At 35.5% G+C, this 19546-nt stretch overlaps 1 protein-coding gene across 1 annotated transcript in view; it reads left to right on the top strand.

Moving 5' to 3' along the window:
- The window catches only part of ABCA10 (ATP binding cassette subfamily A member 10), an 86318-nt gene extending 71062 nt beyond the window's left edge, over positions 1–15256 (top strand). The window contains 13 exon segments of the mRNA XM_030922570.1: positions 5650–5741; positions 6661–6781; positions 7452–7532; positions 7871–7907; positions 8588–8679; positions 8905–9083; positions 9368–9443; positions 9515–9609; positions 10756–10875; positions 11055–11195; positions 13187–13266; positions 14181–14236; positions 14344–15256. Coding sequence (XP_030778430.1) covers positions 5650–5741; positions 6661–6781; positions 7452–7532; positions 7871–7907; positions 8588–8679; positions 8905–9083; positions 9368–9443; positions 9515–9609; positions 10756–10875; positions 11055–11195; positions 13187–13266; positions 14181–14236; positions 14344–14442 — 1269 coding nt within the window. The 3' untranslated portion in view covers positions 14443–15256.
- Positions 15257–19546: the final 4290 nt, after the last annotated feature.

Raw genomic sequence — 19546 nt, 5'->3', positions numbered from 1 at the left:
TATTTTAAGATTAGGAAACAAAAAGAATTCAGAAGGAGCCAAATCAGAACTGTAGGTGGATACCCCTCAATAATTTCCCAAAGGAACTCTCACAGAATTGCCCTTGTTTGATGAGAAATGAGCAGGAACATTGCCATGATGGAGAAGGACCTCCTAGTAAAGATTTCCTGGATGTTTGTCTAACTTTCTCAAAACACTCTCATAATAAGCAGATGTTATCATTCTTTGTCCCTCCAGAAAATCAACAAACAAAATGCCCTAAGCATCCAAAAAACTGTTGCCATGACCTTTGCTCTTGACTAATTCACTTTTGCTTTAACTGGACTCACTTCCACCTTTTGGTAGCCATTGTTTTGATTGTGATTTGTCTTCAGAATCATACTGGTAAAGCCGTGTTTTATTTCCTGTAAACAATTATTTAAAAAAAAATGCTTCAGAGTATCGATCCCATGTGTTTAAAATCTCCATTGAATGCTCTGCTGTTGTCTGCTGCTAACCTGGGCACAACAGTTTAGTCCCGCACTAAGTAGAAAGTTTGATTAACTTTAATTTTTCAGTCAGAATTATGTGACTTGAATCAGTTGAGATGTCTATGATGTTGACTATTGTTTCTGCTGTTGATTGTCAGTCCTCTTCAATTAGGAGATGAACGAGATGAATTTTTTCCTCTCAAATTGATGTGGATGGTCTGCTGCTATAGGATTTATTTTCAATATTGTCTTGGTCTTTCTTAAAACCACTTAACCATTTGTAAGTTGTGAATTTCTTTGGGCCATTGCCCTCATAAAGTTCTTTACATCATCGATGATTTGACCATTCTTCCTTCCAAGCTTCTCCATACATTTGATGTTTGTTCTTGCTTCAGTTTTAGCAGAATTCATGTTCTGATAAGGGCTCTTTTCAAATGAATGTACCTCTTTTCAAATGAATGTACCCTTCTTAGTACCTCAAACCAGATCCTGTTCAAACATGTTATAAGAAGTTAGGATAAGTTTATTTTGTTGCCCCCCAAGTTTGAAATCCACACATAGATTTTTCATCATATGCATTTTTCATGATATTTTTGAAGTCCCCTCGTTTTAAGAGCCAGGCCTAGAAGTGGCGTTCATCACATCCCACCATATTTTACTTCATGGCTACTTACCTATTTGCTTTTAGTCAGTGACCTGACTAAAATAACTGCAGTTATTTTTTACATATAAGTTTTTTCAGCTTTTCAAATTGTAGTAAAAAAAGTAACGTAAAATTTACCATCCTTATGATTTTTAAACGTACAGTTCAGTTTTTTAAGCATATTCACATTGTTGTGAAAAGAATCTCCAGAATTTTTAATCTTATAAATCTGAAACTCTATAGCCATTAAACAATTTCCCTTTTCCCTTTGCCCAAACTAGTAATCACCCTTCTACTTTCTGTTTCTATGAATTTTACTACTTTATATATCTTATATACATGAAATTATAAAGTATCTATCTTTTTTGTGACTAGCTTATTTCACTCTGCGTAACGTTCTCAAGGTTTATCCATGTTGAGATGTATGACAAGATTTCACTCCTTTTTAAGATTGAATAATATTGAATTGTATATATATACTATAATTTTAAAAATCTATTCATCTGTCAATGAACATTTGCATTGCTTCTACCTCTTGGCTATTGTGAAAAGCCAAGCTATGAACGTGGGTGTGTAAATCTCTCTTCAAGATGCTACTTTCAATTCTTTTGGATATATACCCAGAAGTGGGAGTGCTGAATTATATGATAGTTCTAGTTGTATTTTTTGAGGAATCTCCATACTGTTTTCCATAGCAATTGCCCCATTTTGCAGCCTCACCAACAGTGTACGAGATTTCCAATTTCTCCACATCCTTGCCAACACTTTTTTTTATATAGTAGCCATCCTAATGGATGTGAGGTGGTATACCATTGTGGTTTTCATATGCGTTTCATTGACTTTTAAAGTCAGCCATTTATATATCTTCTTTGGAGAAATATTTATTCCAGTTATTTGCTTTTTTAAAATTAAAAAAAAAATTTTTTTATTTTTTGGAGTCTTGCTCTGTCACCAGGCTGGAGTGCAGTGGCATGATCTTGGCTCTCTGCAACATCCACTTCCTGGGTTCAAGTGATTCTCCTGCCTCAGCCTCCCGAGTTGCTGGGACTATGGGTGCATGCCACCACAGCCAACTAATTGTTGTATTTTTAGTAGAGAGGGGTTTCACCATGTTGGCGAGGATGGTCTCAATCTCCTGACCTCGTGATTCACCCGCCTCAGCCTCCCAAAGTGCTGGGATTGCAGACATGAGCCACTGTGCCCGGCCATTATTTGCCCATTTTTAAATTGGGTTATTTGAGTTTTTTGTTGTTGTTGAGTTGTAGGAGTTTTAAAAATGTATTCTGAATATTAGCTCCTTATCAGATATATGATTTGAAAATGTTTTCTTGTATTCTGTAGGTTATCTTTTCACCATGTGAGTTGTGTCCTTTGATGCACAGAAGATTTTAGTTTGATGCAAACACATTTGCCTATTTTTAGTTTTGTTGTTTGTGTTTTTAGTGTCGTATTGAATAAATCACTGTCTAGTCAAATTTTTTGAAGTTTTTTTCTGCAAGTTTGATTTGTATATAATAAAAGGCCCCCACTTCATTCTTTTACATATTAGCATTAGTTTTCTTAGCACTATTTGTTGAAGAGACTGTCTTTTTCCTATTGAGTGGTCTTGGCACCCTTGTTGAAGATTATTTGAGCATATATGGGAGGGTTTATTTCTGGGCTCTCTATTCTATTCCATTGGTCTATTTTAAAATAAAAGTTGTATAGCTGATTTATTTCTTTATTTTCTTGTCTCCCTTTTCAATGTAATGATGGCCACATTAAGTCAATTTGGAACAACTTGGGGGTGATTTTATTTTGAAAAATTATTTTACTGGATATACAATTTTTGGATAAATTTTTTTCTTTCAGCTCTTTGAATACATCATTACACTTTCTCCTGGCCTCCATTGTTTCTGAAGAGAATAAATTGTATTGTTACTTCTCTTTGAGTGATGAGTCCTCTCCCCCTTCCTGTTTTCTCTGCCTTTGATTTTCAGCAATCTGACTGTTTTGTCTAGATATGGAACTTGTTGTAATTATCCTACCTATGATGTGTTAAGCTCCTTGAACGTGTATATAAATATTTTTTAAAACAAATTTTGGAAGCTTTGGGGCCATCATTTCTTAAAAATGTTTTTCTGTTCTTTCTCCCCTATATTTTTGGAACTCCCATTACATATATTTGGTATGCGTGATAATCTTTGAGGCTCTGTTTATTTATAGTTCATTGTTTTTCTGTCTGTTCTTCAGATCAATTATATGATAGAAAGACTGTATTTGAGTCATATTTTACTTTAATTTTTGAAATATGACTTTATTTAGTTCAGTGAATGTACAGTAGCTTTTGTACATCTTTGATAACACTCAAAAACACTTTCTATTAACTGATTTTTTTTTTCTGAGTGGGGGTTACCCTTTTCTGTTTCATAATTTTTGCTGTTTCTTACAGTTCTTAAATGTTTAATCCTCTGGATATATTTTATCTTTTGTTTTTAGATATAGACTAACCTTCGTTTTTTAAGTTTTTCCAAAAAAGGTCATTTAGTTATCTCAATGCCATTTATGAATACTCCATTTTATGTCTTCTACCGTGAAATGGCATCTTTATCAGCATTAAATTTGCTTGTATTTATGGACTGATTGTGTTGATATCCTCTCCATTGATCCATTTGTTTACATCAGTGTCAGGAATACATTGTTTTAATTATAGTAGGTTTATATATTTTGCTCAATTCAAAATGATACGTATGTCCTATCATCATTAGGATTAATTTTTCAAAACTTTTCTATTTTCCTACTCAATTTTATTGATGAAAATCAGAATGCAGTCAAGTGCCAGAAGCTGGTATGTGGACTTTTATGGAATTATTGTTAATGTTTATTTTGCTAGAACAGTATTTGTGAGTTGAAAATATTTATGTTTAAAGGTTTATCTGCATTTAAGGTTTATTTTGTATACTTTAATATTTTATTTGGTATTTTTACTTTATTTCCGTTTTGTGTATATTCAGTTACATTTATTTATTTGCCATAAATTTTTTTTTTCTCAGTGCACCTTCTAGCTAGGTTTCTATACAAAAATATAAAATTCTTGTACAATTATCTTCTCTCAGTTTACCTTACTGAATTTTCTTATTTCCAATTTTTTTTCAGATGCTTATCTTGCCTTTTCTTGTGAAACAACCATGTTATCATGAAATAATTATCTTTTTATTTTGAAAATATATACTGCATTATATATTCTTGCTTTATGATATTGGCTTGAATTTCTAAAAATCATCCACTAATACTGTTGCAAGAAGGCATCCTTACATTGTTTCTGATTTTACTGAGAATTTTCTTAGTGCTTAACCATTAGCATCATAGTAACTTTTAAAAATATAAACTATTTATCTCACTAAATCCCTCAATTCCTGGGTTACTGAGAGCTTTTGTCTTTTGTTTGTTTCTAGTATTTATCAAGAATGAATCTAGAATCTTCTCAAAGCCTATGAGCCTCTGTTAAGAATGATCAATTTATTTTAAATAAAACTTACATTAAAAATTAATAAATTTTATTTTATATTCTGTAATGTTTAAGAAATTTCCACCTCCCTAAGGTCAAGAAGATATTATTTTATATTATTTTCTAAAATATTTGTATTTCCCTTTCACATTTATGTCTTCAATCATCTAAAATTCATTTTTTTTTCCTATGGGCTTGTTTTATTTCTATCTTTAAGGATGTCCTGTTGTCCCAGCAGTTGAGACAACTGTTTATTGAAAAATCTGTACCTTTCCCATTGATAGAGCTACTTCTGTTCATATATCAGATGCCTATATATGTAGAGTCTGTTTCTGGGATAGCTATTCCATTTTGTTTGCTTTTGTCAAGTTCATAGGTACACTACCAGTCTGGTACCACGTTAAACCACGTTCTAGGCTTGAGGTTTTGTTTTGACCATCCAGTGATGTGAATTTGGACTCCAAGCCTGTGTAAAAGCTGGCTTGTATTTCCACCTTCACTTTCTCTTTTCATGATGAGCACTCAAGGCAATGATGTTAGCAATGTCCTGAGGGTTCTTTTCACCCCTCACTAGAAGTATAACCCTTTGAGGTCCATCCTTTATTAGAGAAAGAGTGACCTATCTACTCCTTGCTTGGGGAAGACTCTGTGCTTCAACAGTTTCTTCTGTCTTCTGCCCCTGGACATGGCATGAAAATGGAAATTTGAGTATTTCAAGGATAAAGAATAACTCTAGGACAAGATAACTTTGGGGCTAACCCTGTCTCCTGTATTCACTTAGATTTGGCTTAAAAAGTCCATATTATTTTATTAGCTCTTCTATACTTTTTTAAAGTTTTAAAAAAAATTAATGTGGAATTTTTAATTCCTTCTCAGTGGGAGAGTGAGTTTGAATAAACCTTTCTTCCACATGAGAAGTATTTTACAAGTTGTTTGTCAAATTTAAAAGAAAATAATCAAATCTTCTGTGACAAAAAACGGACAAATATTGACCATTGAGTATGAATGCCATCGTGGTGCTAATTCTAATTATTTTTCTTTTCTTTTAGCCGTACCTTCAGAGTGTTGTTTTCCTTTTTGTCATAAGATGTCTGGAAATGAAGTATGGAAATGAAATAATGAATAAAGACCCAGTTTTCAGGTTGGGAAAATATTAATTGAAACCTGAATGTCATTTAAATGTTTAGTCTTTTTAAATTTGTGATTTCGTTTATTTATTTATTTGTTTGTTTTTATTTTTGAAAATAGAGACAGGGTTTCAGGTTGGGAGAATACTAATTGAGATCCGAATGTAATTTAAATATTTAATCTTTTTAAATTTATGATTTTATTTGTTTTTATTTTTCAAAGTAGAAACAGGATCTTGCTATATTGCTCAGATTGGTCTGAAACCCCTGGCCTCAAGTAATCCTCCTGTCATGATCTTAAATATTTAGTCTTTATTGCAGTACATTTAACATCAGTTTATTAAAATGGATTTACTACCCAACACTTGGCTAAGCACGTTGTACAGTGCTATTTTCAGAAAAAGAAAATAATTAGATTGGATGCAGGGATATTTAGTTTCTAAGTCATAGATTCTGATTTTAGGCAAGATGAGTTTTTGTCCTGTACATCTCTGTCAGTAGTGTTTAAGCATCGAAGCTTGCTTTTCTCCTGGTTATGGCCTTTATGGGTCCCTAAGGAGAAGGTATAGTAAAAACTGGTTCCATATAAAACCAATTAGAATGATCTTTTATGAGGAAAGTCGTCATGATCTGACTGATGACAGACTAAAAGACTCATGTCTACATTTGAGTGACTTAAAAGAACGAAGTGAAGGGACAGAGCCATTTGACATAGGATACAATGTTTTAAAGAGAAGAAATAGTCAAAGAAGATTTCAAGAGACTTGGCTACTGGAGGTGTTATTACTGCCAAGAAGAATCTTGTAGGTAATAAATTAATCATGTGATAATCTTCTTTAAAAAGGATAATAATTTAATTATAGGTGTTTATATTTTATTAACTGTTATTGTAAGCCAAAATTGCATTTCTATGTTATTTTATTTCTTCTGTAGAATCTCTCCACGGAGTAGAGAAACTCATCCCAATCCAGAAGAGCCCGAAGAAGAAGATGAAGATGTTCAAGCTGAAAGAGTCCAAGCAGCAAATACACTCACTACTCCAAACTTGGCGGAGGTGGACAACAGTGATTAGACCCTTAATAAAATGCTCAGATAGTTTGTCCTGTAGAATGGATGAGGTGTTGGTTTTTATTTTGAAAAGCTGCTTTTGTTTCTTTAATATTTCTATTTATAGCTTATATTCAAATTATTCTCTTTAAAAGTAACTACCCTGTTCTCATTCTTTTAATTTTTTCTTCTTCAGTTTTCTGTGAGTCTTAATCTTCCAGCTCCTCATTCATCAGTGTAATCAACAAGTTCTCTGATTTTTTAAATCAATTTTAACAAAATCGCACAGTTTCTCAAGAATTGCAATTTCATTTTGTATTATAGTTTACTTGTAATATTAATAACTGAATAGCATATGAATAAGAACAAATGAATTTACAATGCATGGAAATCAATAAGCAATAAAGTAGGAATGAAATTAGTGGAAAGAGCAAGTATAGATGCTAGCATAATGCAAAGGAAATGTATTTGATTAGGAATTAATTTTATTAGTAGTTGATTAAGTAGCCCTTATTTATGAACATACATTTGGGCATTTTATTTGAAAAAGAGTCTAAAGCTCTTCAGCCTGACATAAAATTTAGTTCGGTTTATAGACTACGGAATGGAAAATAAAACATTAATTCATAAAGTATCTGAAATTTAACAGGGAAATCATGCTTTGTCATGTTTTTCAGGAGCCAGTCATAACTGCAAGCTGTTTACACAAGGAATATTATGACACAAAGAAAAGTTGCTTTTCAACAAGAAAGAAGAAAATAGCCATCAGAGGCCGGGCGCGGTGGCTCAAGCCTGTAATCCCAGCACTTTGGGAGGCCGAGACGGGCGGATCACGAGGTCAGGAGATCGAGACCATCCTGGCTAACACGGTGAAACCCCGTCTCTACTAAAAAAATACAAAAAACTAGCCGGGCGAGGTGGCGGGCGCCTGTAGTCCCAGCTACTCGGGAGGCTGAGGCAGGAGAATGGCGTAAACCCGGGAGGCGGAGCTTGCAGTGAGCTGAGATCCGGCCACTGCACTCCAGCCTGGGCGACAGAGCGAGACTCTGTCTCAAAAAAAAAAAAAAAAAAAAAAAAAAAAAAAAAAAAAAAGAAAATAGCCATCAGAAATGTTTCCTTTTGTGTTAAAAAAGGTTTGAATAATTGCTTCTTTTATTATTATTGTAATGTTTCTTATTCTCTAGATTTAAGACTATGAAGGGGACAACTTTTTATTCTTTGAGACTGTTCATATATCCTGGTTAATGTGTAATTATAAAAGTTCACATGTCAGCAGATAAATCTTCTACTTCAAAATCATATCCCAATTCAAATGGCAAGAAACCCAATCTTGGATAAAGAAGGCCCCAATTCTCTGTATTAATGTTGTAATACATGAGATTTTTCAATGTGCTAACTAAGCTTTTGTTTCAGAAATGTTATTTTGGGGTGGCCATGGTGGCTTGTGCCTCTAATCCCATGCTTTGGGAGGCTGAGACGGGAGGCTTGAGGCCAAGATTTTGAGACCAGCCTGGGTAACATAGCGAGACTCCATCTCTACAAAAAATTTTAAAATTAACTGGGTGTGGTGGTGCATGCATGTAGTTCTAGCCACCTGGGAGATTGATGCAGGAAGATCTCTTGAGCCCAGGAGATCGAGGGTGCAGCAGGCAATGATTATACCACTGCGCTCCAGCCTAGGCAAAAGAGCAAGATTCTGTCTCTGGAAAAAAAAAAAAAGTCATTTTGTTTCAAAATGTTATGGAACCAACCAAGCAATTCTGGATAAGTCAACCTTGAAAATTCAAATATTCATGGTGACACTTTCTTCCAGGTGAAGTTTTGGGATTACTAGGACACAATGGAGCTGGTAAAAGTACTTCCATTAAAATGATAGCTGGATACACAAAGCCATGTGCAGGAGTGGTATGTGATATGTGAAGGAAATTTTATTTTAAATATTGATGACATCCTTCTATTATTCCTATCAGTAAATCAAATATCTTTTTAAAAAATAGATGAAATAATTTATAAAATTTCTCTTGCGTATTCAAAAAATATTGTAGCTTAATGGCCACTTCTATCTCCTTTAGTAGAAAGGGGATTGGAGCAAAAACCAAAGGTGGATCTGACATTCATTGTCTTCTGTAGGTGGTGTTACAAGACAGCAGAACATCGGTAAGGCAACAGCATGACAACAGTCTCAAGTTCTTGGGGTACTGCCCTCAGGAGAACTCACTGTGGCCCACGCTTACAATGAAAGAGCACCTGGAGTTGTATGCAGCCGTGAAAGGACTGGACAAAGACGATGCTGCTCTTAGTATTTCACGGTACAGAGAGAAGTCTCACACTCTGTAGCTGGAGGAAGGGAAAAATATGTCATTTCTTCATTCTATATAAAAAGGAAATTATAAACAATGTCTTTAAATTTTCATGCAAATAAAATGATTGAACTACCTGAATAAGAACCAAATCATAAGATTTAGCATGTATGAAAATGTTAAGGAGGCTTAAATTTACTGTCTAGAATAACAGTGCTTAGGGTTTCCTATAGTTGTTTTAGATAGGTCCATTTGCCATATACTTCATGTATAATCACACTGTTTTTTGTCAGATTGGTGGAAGCTCTCAAGCTCCAGGAGCAACTTAAGGCTCCCGTGAAAACTCTATCAGAGGGAATAAAGAGAACGGTATGGACCGGGCTCGGGGTTGCTCTGTGCACCCTTGGCTGGGTGCCCATGGGCTGTTCCTCCCACTGCAGCTGTGCTTTGTGCTGAGCATCCTGGGGAACCCATCAGTGGTGCTTCTAGACGAGCCGTTTACTGGGATGGACCCCGAGGGGCAGCAGCAAATGTGGTAAGGAGAGTGAATATTAAGTGTCGGAGTCGATAGAATATATCTAGGTTTTTATTTTATTTTTTGTATGTTTCTTTGTTACATTTTGCTCCATTAACCTTTGACGGGCACATGTTCTATTTTGTAATTCAGTGAAAGCTAATACAGCATTCAAAATTCCTCCAGGAAGGAAAAAATAGATATTTTAAGACCCAAATAGACTCTTGATTATATTTGTTTGGATTTTTCTTCTCTTATTCCTCTTCCCCCTGTCTTTTTATTTTTCCATTTCATTTTTCAATTATTGAAAGTCATATAGTGTGATGTTTCTCTATTTTTTACTCCAACTTTTCTACTCTTCTTCTCCAATAGTGCATTATTTTAACCAATACTCTTCTTTTTATGAAGCCTATTAATATGGTACTATCATTAGGTAATGTAGCACAATTTTTGTTCTTTTTCTTTATGGCAAGGATTTTCTCTCATAGCCTTGTTTATCTATTTATCTATCTATCTATCTATTTATTTATTTATTTGTTATTTTATTGTATTACTTGACACAGAGTCTTGCTCCATCTCCCTGGCTGGAATGCAGTGGTGTGATCACAGCTCACTGCAGCCTCAACCTCCTGGGCTTAAGCGATCCACTCATCTCAGCCTCCCAAGTAGTTGGGACCACAGGCATGTGCCACCATGCCTGGCTTATTTTTTTTTTTTCAGACGGAGTCTCGCTCTGTCGCCTAGGCTGGAGTGCAGTGGCCGGATCTCAGCTCACTGCAAGCTCTGCCTCCCGGGTTCACGCCATTCTCCTGCCTCAGCCTCCCGAGTAGCTGGGACTACAGGCATCCGCCACTTCGCCCGGCTAGTTTTTTGTATTTTTTTAGTAGAGACGGGGTTTCACCGTGTTCGCCAGGATGGTCTCGATCTCCTGACCTCGTGATCCACCCGTCTCAGCCTCCCAAAGTGCTGGGATTATAGGCTTGAGCCACCGCGCCCGGCCCTGCCTGGCTTATTTTTAAATTTTTTTTAGAGATGGGGTTTCACCATTTTGCAGAGGCTTCTTGCATCCTAACATAACATCTTCTCTTTAGATTTCCTGCTTTTTTCTATTTATCTATTTTCCCAAATTACTTTATAAATGTAAACAATCCCTTACTTTATCTTTAGGCAGATACTTCAGGCTACTGTTAAAAACAAGGAGAGGGGCGCCCTCTTGACCACCCATTACATGTCAGAGGCTGAGGCTGTGTGTGACCGTGTGGCCATCATGGTTTCAGGAACGCTAAGGTGGGTGCCTGTCCTGAGCCAGCATGAGACTAACGTGTTCTTATAGAGAAAGTTTCAGTTTGCTATGAACAGCCGATGCTCTACAGCTCCCTAACCTATAATTAAACACCTTCCTCTACAGTGAGAACCAAGGAATAAATTAAGAGACAAGTATTTTTTCTTTATTTCCCCTGAACTAGGTGTATTGGTTCCATTCAACATCTGAAAAACAAGTTTGGCAAAGATTATTTACTAGAAATAAAAATGAAAGAACCTAGTCAGGTGGAAGCTCTCCACACAGAGATTTTGAAGCTTTTCCCACAGGCTGCTCGGCAGGAAAGGTAAAGGATGTTTTTGGTTTGAGTGACAACTATGAGTGTTTTCCGGTATTAGCATCAATTAGTTTTGTGCTAGTCTAAACAGGAAGAGAAAGGCAGAGTGGATTTATTAATTACATAACAAGCTGTTTGAGGATTGCTAGGATGCATTACAAAAACTAAACAGTTATTTTTAGTGAGTGTTTTAGACCTCAGAAAAGGTGAATGTTGTGTGTGTGTGTGCATTCATATGTATGTGTGTAAATGGTGGAATGGCTTGGAGATTAAGAACAAAGTTCAGACAAATTAAACTATCAACTTTTAAATGATTTAAAAAAAATAAACAATGGAAACAATGCTTTCACCTACAGGATTTTGCTGAATATAAATCGCATCAAGAGTTCCATAACACAGACTTCCATGCTTGAGAAGGATTGACTCTATCCTATATTATTCAACTATAAATCATTTGATCCTCCCAATGTTTCTTTTAAAGTTGTATGTGGTCAGCCATGGGTTACAAGTAATGGTAATCAAATCCTTGTGAATAGCAGAATAAGGCTGAATTTAATTGAAAGATGAACAGAATTTTCTTGTATACCACTTCTATTCATTTATTTTTATAATATTTATTATATTTATTGAACACCTATTATCTGCTGCAGGCTATGTATTGAATAGTCAACAAAATAGACAAGGTTCTTCTCTTTTGGAGCTGAGGATATTGAGCAAATGAAGATACAAATAAATGAGGATATGACATTGAGGTAGGGCTTTAAGACTGAGCAGGGTTCGGTCAGCTGAAAAGTGGGAGTGACAGACACTGTTTCCAGGAAACAGCTCGTTTAAAGAACTTAGGTCAAGAATGAATTCTACAAATGTGAAGGATGAAACAAAAGCTCATGTAGTTGATATGTAAAGGGATATCCAAGTGGAGATGCCAAAATACAGAGATGTAGCTCACAAGAGAAGGAAGAGGTCATTGAGATCCAGTCTGGCAACAAACAAAGTGGGGGATTTTTTAGGAGAATGTTGAGGCTAACAAGAGAGATAGGAAGTCAAGAGAGTCTAGGATGAACCCCAGGAGCTCTCAGCTTTGAGATGGGATTGAGGAAGAAAATAAATCTTCCTGTGTGGACAGTACCACCACAACCATACCAACAAATACTGAGGATTATCTAGAACAGCACTGGCCAGTAGAAGTTTTGGAATAATGAAAATGTCCTATCTGTGCTGTCCAGGATGGTAGTCAATACACATATGTAGCCTTTGAGTACTTCAGATGTGGCTAGTGTGAATGAGGAGTTGAATTTTCAATTTTATTTATTTTAATTACTTTAAATTTAAATAGCCACATGGAGTTAATAGCTACTCTATTAAGCAGTGCAGGCCTAGAGAATTAGAAGGAAAATCATAAGTGTGGTTGTCTCAGAAGCTAAGAGAGAAAGAGTGTGTTTGTTTTAAGGAGGGTGTGTACAATTTTATTTAATGCTTTTGAGAATTAAAAGCATTTTAATTTTGAGAAGTCTGCAGAATGAGGATTGAAGAGTGTTCATTGGATTGTGCACATGAAAGGGGGTCTGAAGGTCAAGAAAGAATTTTTTTTTAGCAGGAGAGGGTTCGACATATTTTAATTCTTATAGGAGAGGTTGAAAATTAAATCTCAATCTCTCCTATGAGAGAAGGGAAAGGTAACACAAACGTTCTAGAAAGGTTGCTTTTTGAGAGTAAGAAATATAGCACAATAAGAAAGTGCAGGCTGAGTGGGAAAGATTCTTGATCAGAGCCATTTCTCAGAATTTATCTTCAACGTAAAATTAGAAGCAACTAGATTTTTGTTGTTATAACATTTTTTATGGTTGAATATAAGTTATTTCACATCGATTCATGCTGTATCAAGTGAGACATTTTTATTTAAAGAACACTTTGAAAAATTATTTTACTTTGCCTGTTAATTCCTCCCCAGTGTTATCACACTGAAACTCAGTGATCAATCTCACTCTTCTTCCTGACAGATACTCCTCTTTAATGGCGTATAAGTTACCTGTGGAGGATGTCCACCCTCTGTCTTGGGCCTTTTTCAAATTAGAGGCAGGTAAGTTTGTATATATATAAATAAGACTTTATGTATTGTTTGCATTATTTTTATGTAGAATATAGACTATGTAATTTCAAGTAGAACAATTAAATAGTCAATCAAAACTTGAAAAATCCCTACCAGGATAGTCATAACAATCTCAAAGGAAGTGAAGTGGTGGTCCTAGATGTGAGTTTACTCCACCTAATTCTTCCTGTGCTGACCAGGAAGCCCAGCCACAAGTCAGTCAGGTTACTCCATCCTGCAGGATTGAATTGGGGTACCACGGCTATTTCTTACCATGACAACAGTGCATAGAATTGAAGGATAATTATGAGAATGTTGTCCCAAAGAATATCAAGGGGAGCTTTTGGGGTCTCTATGTTTCTAAAAGCCAAGGTACCAGGAGCAAATGTACAGAAGTAACAATTGGAGGACTGAGTGAAGGTCAGCAAAAGAAAACACAGAAGGATGAGGTGTAACAAGTCACAATTGAGGAGGGGCTTCTGAACTAGTTCCAGAGACACTGCATATTTATGGCTATTGATGCAGAATATACAAATGTGGGATTTGTTAAAAGGGAGCCAGCATGGAGTAGACTCCTCTGTAGATTTATAAATATAGAATAAATTATTCTCGACAGCTGATTTGGAGTCCAAAGCATACATGTGAAGAATCAAAAGGATAATACTAAAATAGGACACAAGGAGCTTTTTAGAGAGAGTTTATAGGAAACTGAATGTGTTCATGCATGGCTATCTTTTATTAGCCATATCAGCACTCTTGTTTAATGTATCCTTCAAGGAAATGTAATTATTTGGCCTATATCTTACAGTATCTAAACAATTTGAAGTTATTGTCTCTGTTGTATGACTTTACAAACACTTGGTGAAAAATATATAAGCCACTAATGTCAGTCTCTTTAAATGCAGTGAAACAGACCTTCAACCTGGAGGAGTACAGCCTCTCTCAGGCTACCTTGGCGCAGGTGGGTTTTAACTGAACGAGTGAGCGCCATCCAGATGACCTCTGTGTGAATCAGTCTTTCAGAAACACCCTGACTTTTTTGTATCTTTTTTATTTTCTCTTACTTAGGTATTCTTAGAACTCTGTAAAGAGCAGGAGATGGGAAATGTTGATGATAAAATTGATACAACAGTTCAATGGAAACTTCTCCCACAGGAAGACCCTTAAAACGAAGAACCTCCTAACATTCAATTTTAGGTCCTACTACATTGTTAGTTTCCAGAATTCTACGAGAATGTTTCCTTTTACTTCAGTTAACAAAAGAGTACATTCAATAGTTTAAACATTCAGTAATGATTAAAGTTTTCATTTTTAAAAATTTTAGGATGAAGGAAACAAGGAAATATAGAGAAAAGCAGTAGAAAAAATTAACAAAATCGGACCTGTTATTCCTTCCCAACATGGTCTATTTTGTGCTTAAAAATAATTTAAAAATCATATAATATTAGGTTGGTTTTTGGTTATCATCAGCAAAGCTAACACTGAGCACATTTTACAAATAAAAATATGAGGTTTTTTTAGCCTGAACTTCAAATGTATTAGCTATTTTTAAACATTAGTTACTCAGATTCTAATTTAATGTGACGTTGACTATAAGAAGATCTGATGAAATGGCACAACATAACATTAAAATGACATTCTGATTATAAAATGAATACATGTGAATTTTAGTACATATTGAAATTATATGGAAGAAAATAACCATAATCTGTAAGAAAGTACCACAGTTAATATTTTATTTAGCCAACTTATATTCAATGTATTTTTTATGGATCCTTTTTCAAAGGTAATATCAGTAGGCATAGTCATTTTCTGTATCTTTTCACCTCACAGTTCACGAACATTTCCCATGTCATTATAACACTTTTGTGTTATATAATTGCTGCATTAATATTAGAGCTGTAGTGATATAATACCAGAGTTGTTAAGTTTGGGTTATATGCAAATTTACTTCTTAGAAATAAAACTTTGATGGACTTTTCTTATATTTTGTTTACTAGAGTCTTAAGGTAAGTGGTTCAGATATCAACTGATGGTTCTCTCTCTTCTATAAGATTCATGTAACTTTATTCTCTGACCTGAAGAAAAAGTTATTATCCATCTGCTATTGTTTGGGTATTTGACCCTCTGAATCTCATGTTGAAATTTGATTCCCAGTGTTGGAGGTGGGGCCCAGTGGGAGGTGTTTGGGTCATAGGAATGTATCCCTCATGAATTGCTTGGTGCTGTCCTTGCAATTGTGAGTGAGTTCTCACTGTTAGTTCTCAGGGGAACTGGTAGTTAAAAAGAGCCTGGCATCTCCTTCTCCCTCTCTCTGTCTCTCTCACCATGTGATCTTTGCACATGCTGACCCCACTTCACCTCTGCCAAGTAGAAGCAGTGTGAGGCCTCAGCAGATGTAGATGTTGGCACCACGCTTCTTGTACAACCTATGGTTTCAGAATCCCAACTGAACAAGTCAGCCTAAAAGTGTCCTGTGAAACACCTAGGAAGATAGGACATCAGGCAAGCAACAATTTCAATGGAAAATGTGTCTTCTTCCAAAAGCAGCAGGAGGACCACTGCCACAGAAACCACCCTAAAGTCAGAAGTGGCGGTAAGAAGATAGGCCTGGTGGAAGCAGAGCTGACATGCAGTTGCTGACTTTTACATGCTTCCAACAAGCAGCGTTTGCAGCAGAGCAATAAGAAACATTGATTGGATGAATACAGAAGCAAATGAATCAGAAAATTTAGCAGGATTGTGTTGGATTGGGTAAAAAAAAAAAAAAAAAAAAAAAAAAACTGTTGCAAATAAAATGAATGTACATTTTTTGCCCATAAAATCTCAGTGTCTCAATCCATTTAATTTTTTTTATTGTGGCAAAGATATAATAAAACAAAATTTGCTTGAAATAAATCAGATACAGAAGGAAAAATATTGTATGCTTGCACTCATATGGAATATCTATTTATAGATTAGGCACATTCCCTGAGGCAGAAAGAAATTAAAGATTACTAGTGGCTCGGGGGAGGAGAGAGTGGGAGTTATCACTTAATGGTTACAGAATTCCTGTTTGGGTTGATGAACAATTTGAGAACTAGACAGTGGCGATGGTTGTACAATTTTGTAAATGCAATTAATGTCACTGAATTGTATGCTTAAAACTTGTCAAAGTGGATAATTCATTTAATTTTAAAAAATAAAAATTTTTAAATTCTTATATGTTTTGCCATAAAAATTATAGTGTCTATACAATCTAAACTGGAAAATACTCTTTCTTAGCTAATACATTTTTCTATCATATACACACAGGATAATATTATATCTACTATTATATAAATACTTAACATCATACTATGAACATCACACTTTCCTAGTTTATTGTATACCTATGTCAGTTTAAGTCAGGTTTTTTTTGTTGTTTTTTGTTTTGTTTTGTTTTGTTTTTTTGTAGTGCGTATCTAGTATTTCAGTGTTTGGATGTACCAAAACTTTTTAGTTAAGAATAAATTGAAAGATATACAGATTGTTTCTCAGTTTTCCTGTTAGAAACAATGCTGCAGAAGTTCTGTCCCTCTAGAGAACCCTGCCAAACATACACATGCAACATTGTTCCATATATATATATATATATATATATATATATATGTATATGAGTTTATTTAGTAGTATTAACTCATACAATCACAAGGTCCCACAATAGGCTGTCTTCAAGCTGAGGAGCAAGGAAGCCAGTCCGAGTCCCAAAGCTGAAGAAACTTGGAGTTCCATATTTGAGGGCAGAAAGCATCCAGCACAGGAGAAAGATGTAGGCTGTGAGGCTAAGCCAGTCTAGCCTTTTTATGTTTTTCTGCCTGCTTTTTATTCTGGCCGAGCTGGCAGCTGATTAGATGGTGCCTACCCAGATTAAGAGTGGGTCTGCCCTTCCCAGACCACTGACTCAAGTGTTAATCTCCTTTGGCAACAACCTTACAGACACACCCAGGATCAGTACTTTGTGTCTTTTAATCCAATCAAGTTGACACTCTGTATTAACCATCACAGCAATTATCTATGTAATCACTTCAAATATATTCCTAGAATGTCTGGGGCATTGTGTGGAGTTGTACCAATCCTTTCCACCCCTAGCAGTCCAGAAATTTACCCAGAAAGGAAGGAATTAGAGACTGTTGGCAGTAATGCCAAGTGAAGTGCCCATTTCCATAAACAAAAAAGAGGGCAGAAATATACAGCTAACATGGAACCAAGAAAGGTCGCAGGCTTTTATTATAACATTGTTAGCATCCCAAATAATTGTTTGCTACATGAAAGAAAGATGCCAGGAGCTAGCACATCTGTGATTAGATTGGGAAAGGTGGAAAGTGAAGAGAAATTTGAAAGCCCATATTACGTTCTTCGACCTTGCTGGGGGACTTATGAAATCATAATCCAGCTAAGGGAAAGCCTGTTATATCACTGAACAGAACAGAGAGTTTAGTCAAGGAAGAAAATGCTCAGCCTCATGATCATTCTACCATGTGGTTTCATTTTGTTGTTGTGTTTTTTTCACTTGTAACCAGTCTAGGGGGTCACCCAGAAAGAAAAAAGTCCTACCAAGAACCCTGGCTACACAGCCAACACCATCTCCAGGCTGTGGTAGTAACTCAAGTGAAGAGGACTTTTGTTTCTGGTGAATCTTGTGTCTGTCTTACAGAGAGAAATGAAGGGGAAGGAAAAAAAAGGGTTAGCTTGTCAGAAGAAAAACAGGAAAAAGAAGAAAAGGAAGGAAGGAAGGAAAGAAAAGTAAAGAGAAAAGAAAAGAAAAAAAAAGAAAAGAATTACTGACCTAATCAATTGGCAACAGAGTCCAACCACCATGCTGATGAATTAGACTTCTTTAATATAGGTCATTAATGGGAAAAAATCATTGGCCAGATGAGAAAACTTAAGACTACGGAATGATTAAATTCAAGTGCAAAAATCAGCAAAGTTCCCAAAGAAACACACATAATTATTAAAAAAGGGAAGATCTTAAAAATGCTACTACTTCGAATTTTGTATTAGTCACATTTGAGAGAGCTTGCTTAGTTCACAATAATTTCCTCCTTAGTTCTTGAGTTTTCTAATAGTCTCATTTGTTTGTCCTACTGATTTGTTTTCATGGTAGACTTTTGATTACGAGTTTATCTTCTGGGAGGAATATTTCTTTTACCTCTGTTGCTTTGTGTTCTGAAATTTGGATGTATCTTTATGGAATTTTTTGTGTTTTCTCTGTGACACTCCAGGATAGTAAGAGGAGGAGAAGGAGGAAGGAGGAGGGAAAGTAGCAGCACATAACATTTTTTGAGCTTTTACAATTTTCCCTCATTGTTCTATGTACTTACATAGATGAATTTAACCCCTATAATAACCAAATATATATATTAATACTGTTGTTTTTCCACTTTTTGGGGGTAGAAAAACCTGAGGGGGTAAGAGTTAAATGGATTGTGCAAGGTCACACAGCTAGTACATGGCAGAGTCAGAATTTGAACACAAGTTTGGCTCCAGAGTGTATACACTAATGCCTATAATATATCTCTGGACATGTTATTATGCTGGGAGAATAAATTCAGATTATTCTCCTGTCTCTTGTACCTGATACATGCTCTACATACTTTGGGGTTTCATTTTCTATGGGCAATCTATCTATCTATCTATCTATCTATCTATCTATCTATCTATCTATCTGTCTGTCTGTCTGTCTGTCTGTCTTACAGAAATTGGGCAGAGAATTATAGCTTTACCCTTCCCTGAGGTTGTAGGTGAAATTTTCCTAGTCTGTTTTTAGCACTGGACAGTTCTATAAACCCTCTGGATTCCCAGGAATATGAACTCCAGCTTACCAACGTTTCAAGGACCAAGTTCAGGACAGAGAGTCATTAAAACACCTGAGGTTTGGTTTTCAGTCCAATATATCCTTCAACTGCTGGAGTGTCTGAAGTGCCACTCACAACTTTAGGGAAACTTTAAATTCCTTTTCAGTTTTAACACCTGGAAACATGTCTTTCTGTCTTTTTTGGTTTGTTTGTTTCTTCCATTGTTTACATTCTTCATCTTTTTTCTTCCTTTTTTGAATTTGACTATATATTGGAAATTCAATCTGGGGATCTATTTTACCCACCATTTCCACGCCCTTCTAGCTGGAGGGTGAGCACTTTAGTATATTAGGTCACCATTTGTGGGGAAATTGTTACATCACATAAGGAGAATGGCCTCCGAAAATGAAAATAAATTAGAGGAAACAGGTCAAGAAAAAGGAAGAGAAAGC

The sequence above is a fragment of the Rhinopithecus roxellana genome, chromosome 19 (genome assembly GCF_007565055.1).
Source record: "Rhinopithecus roxellana isolate Shanxi Qingling chromosome 19, ASM756505v1, whole genome shotgun sequence".
In the NCBI taxonomy this organism is placed as follows: domain Eukaryota; kingdom Metazoa; phylum Chordata; class Mammalia; order Primates; family Cercopithecidae; genus Rhinopithecus; species Rhinopithecus roxellana.
The sequence above is the reverse complement of the archived record's forward strand: the minus strand, read 5'-3'. Positions and strand labels throughout refer to the sequence as shown.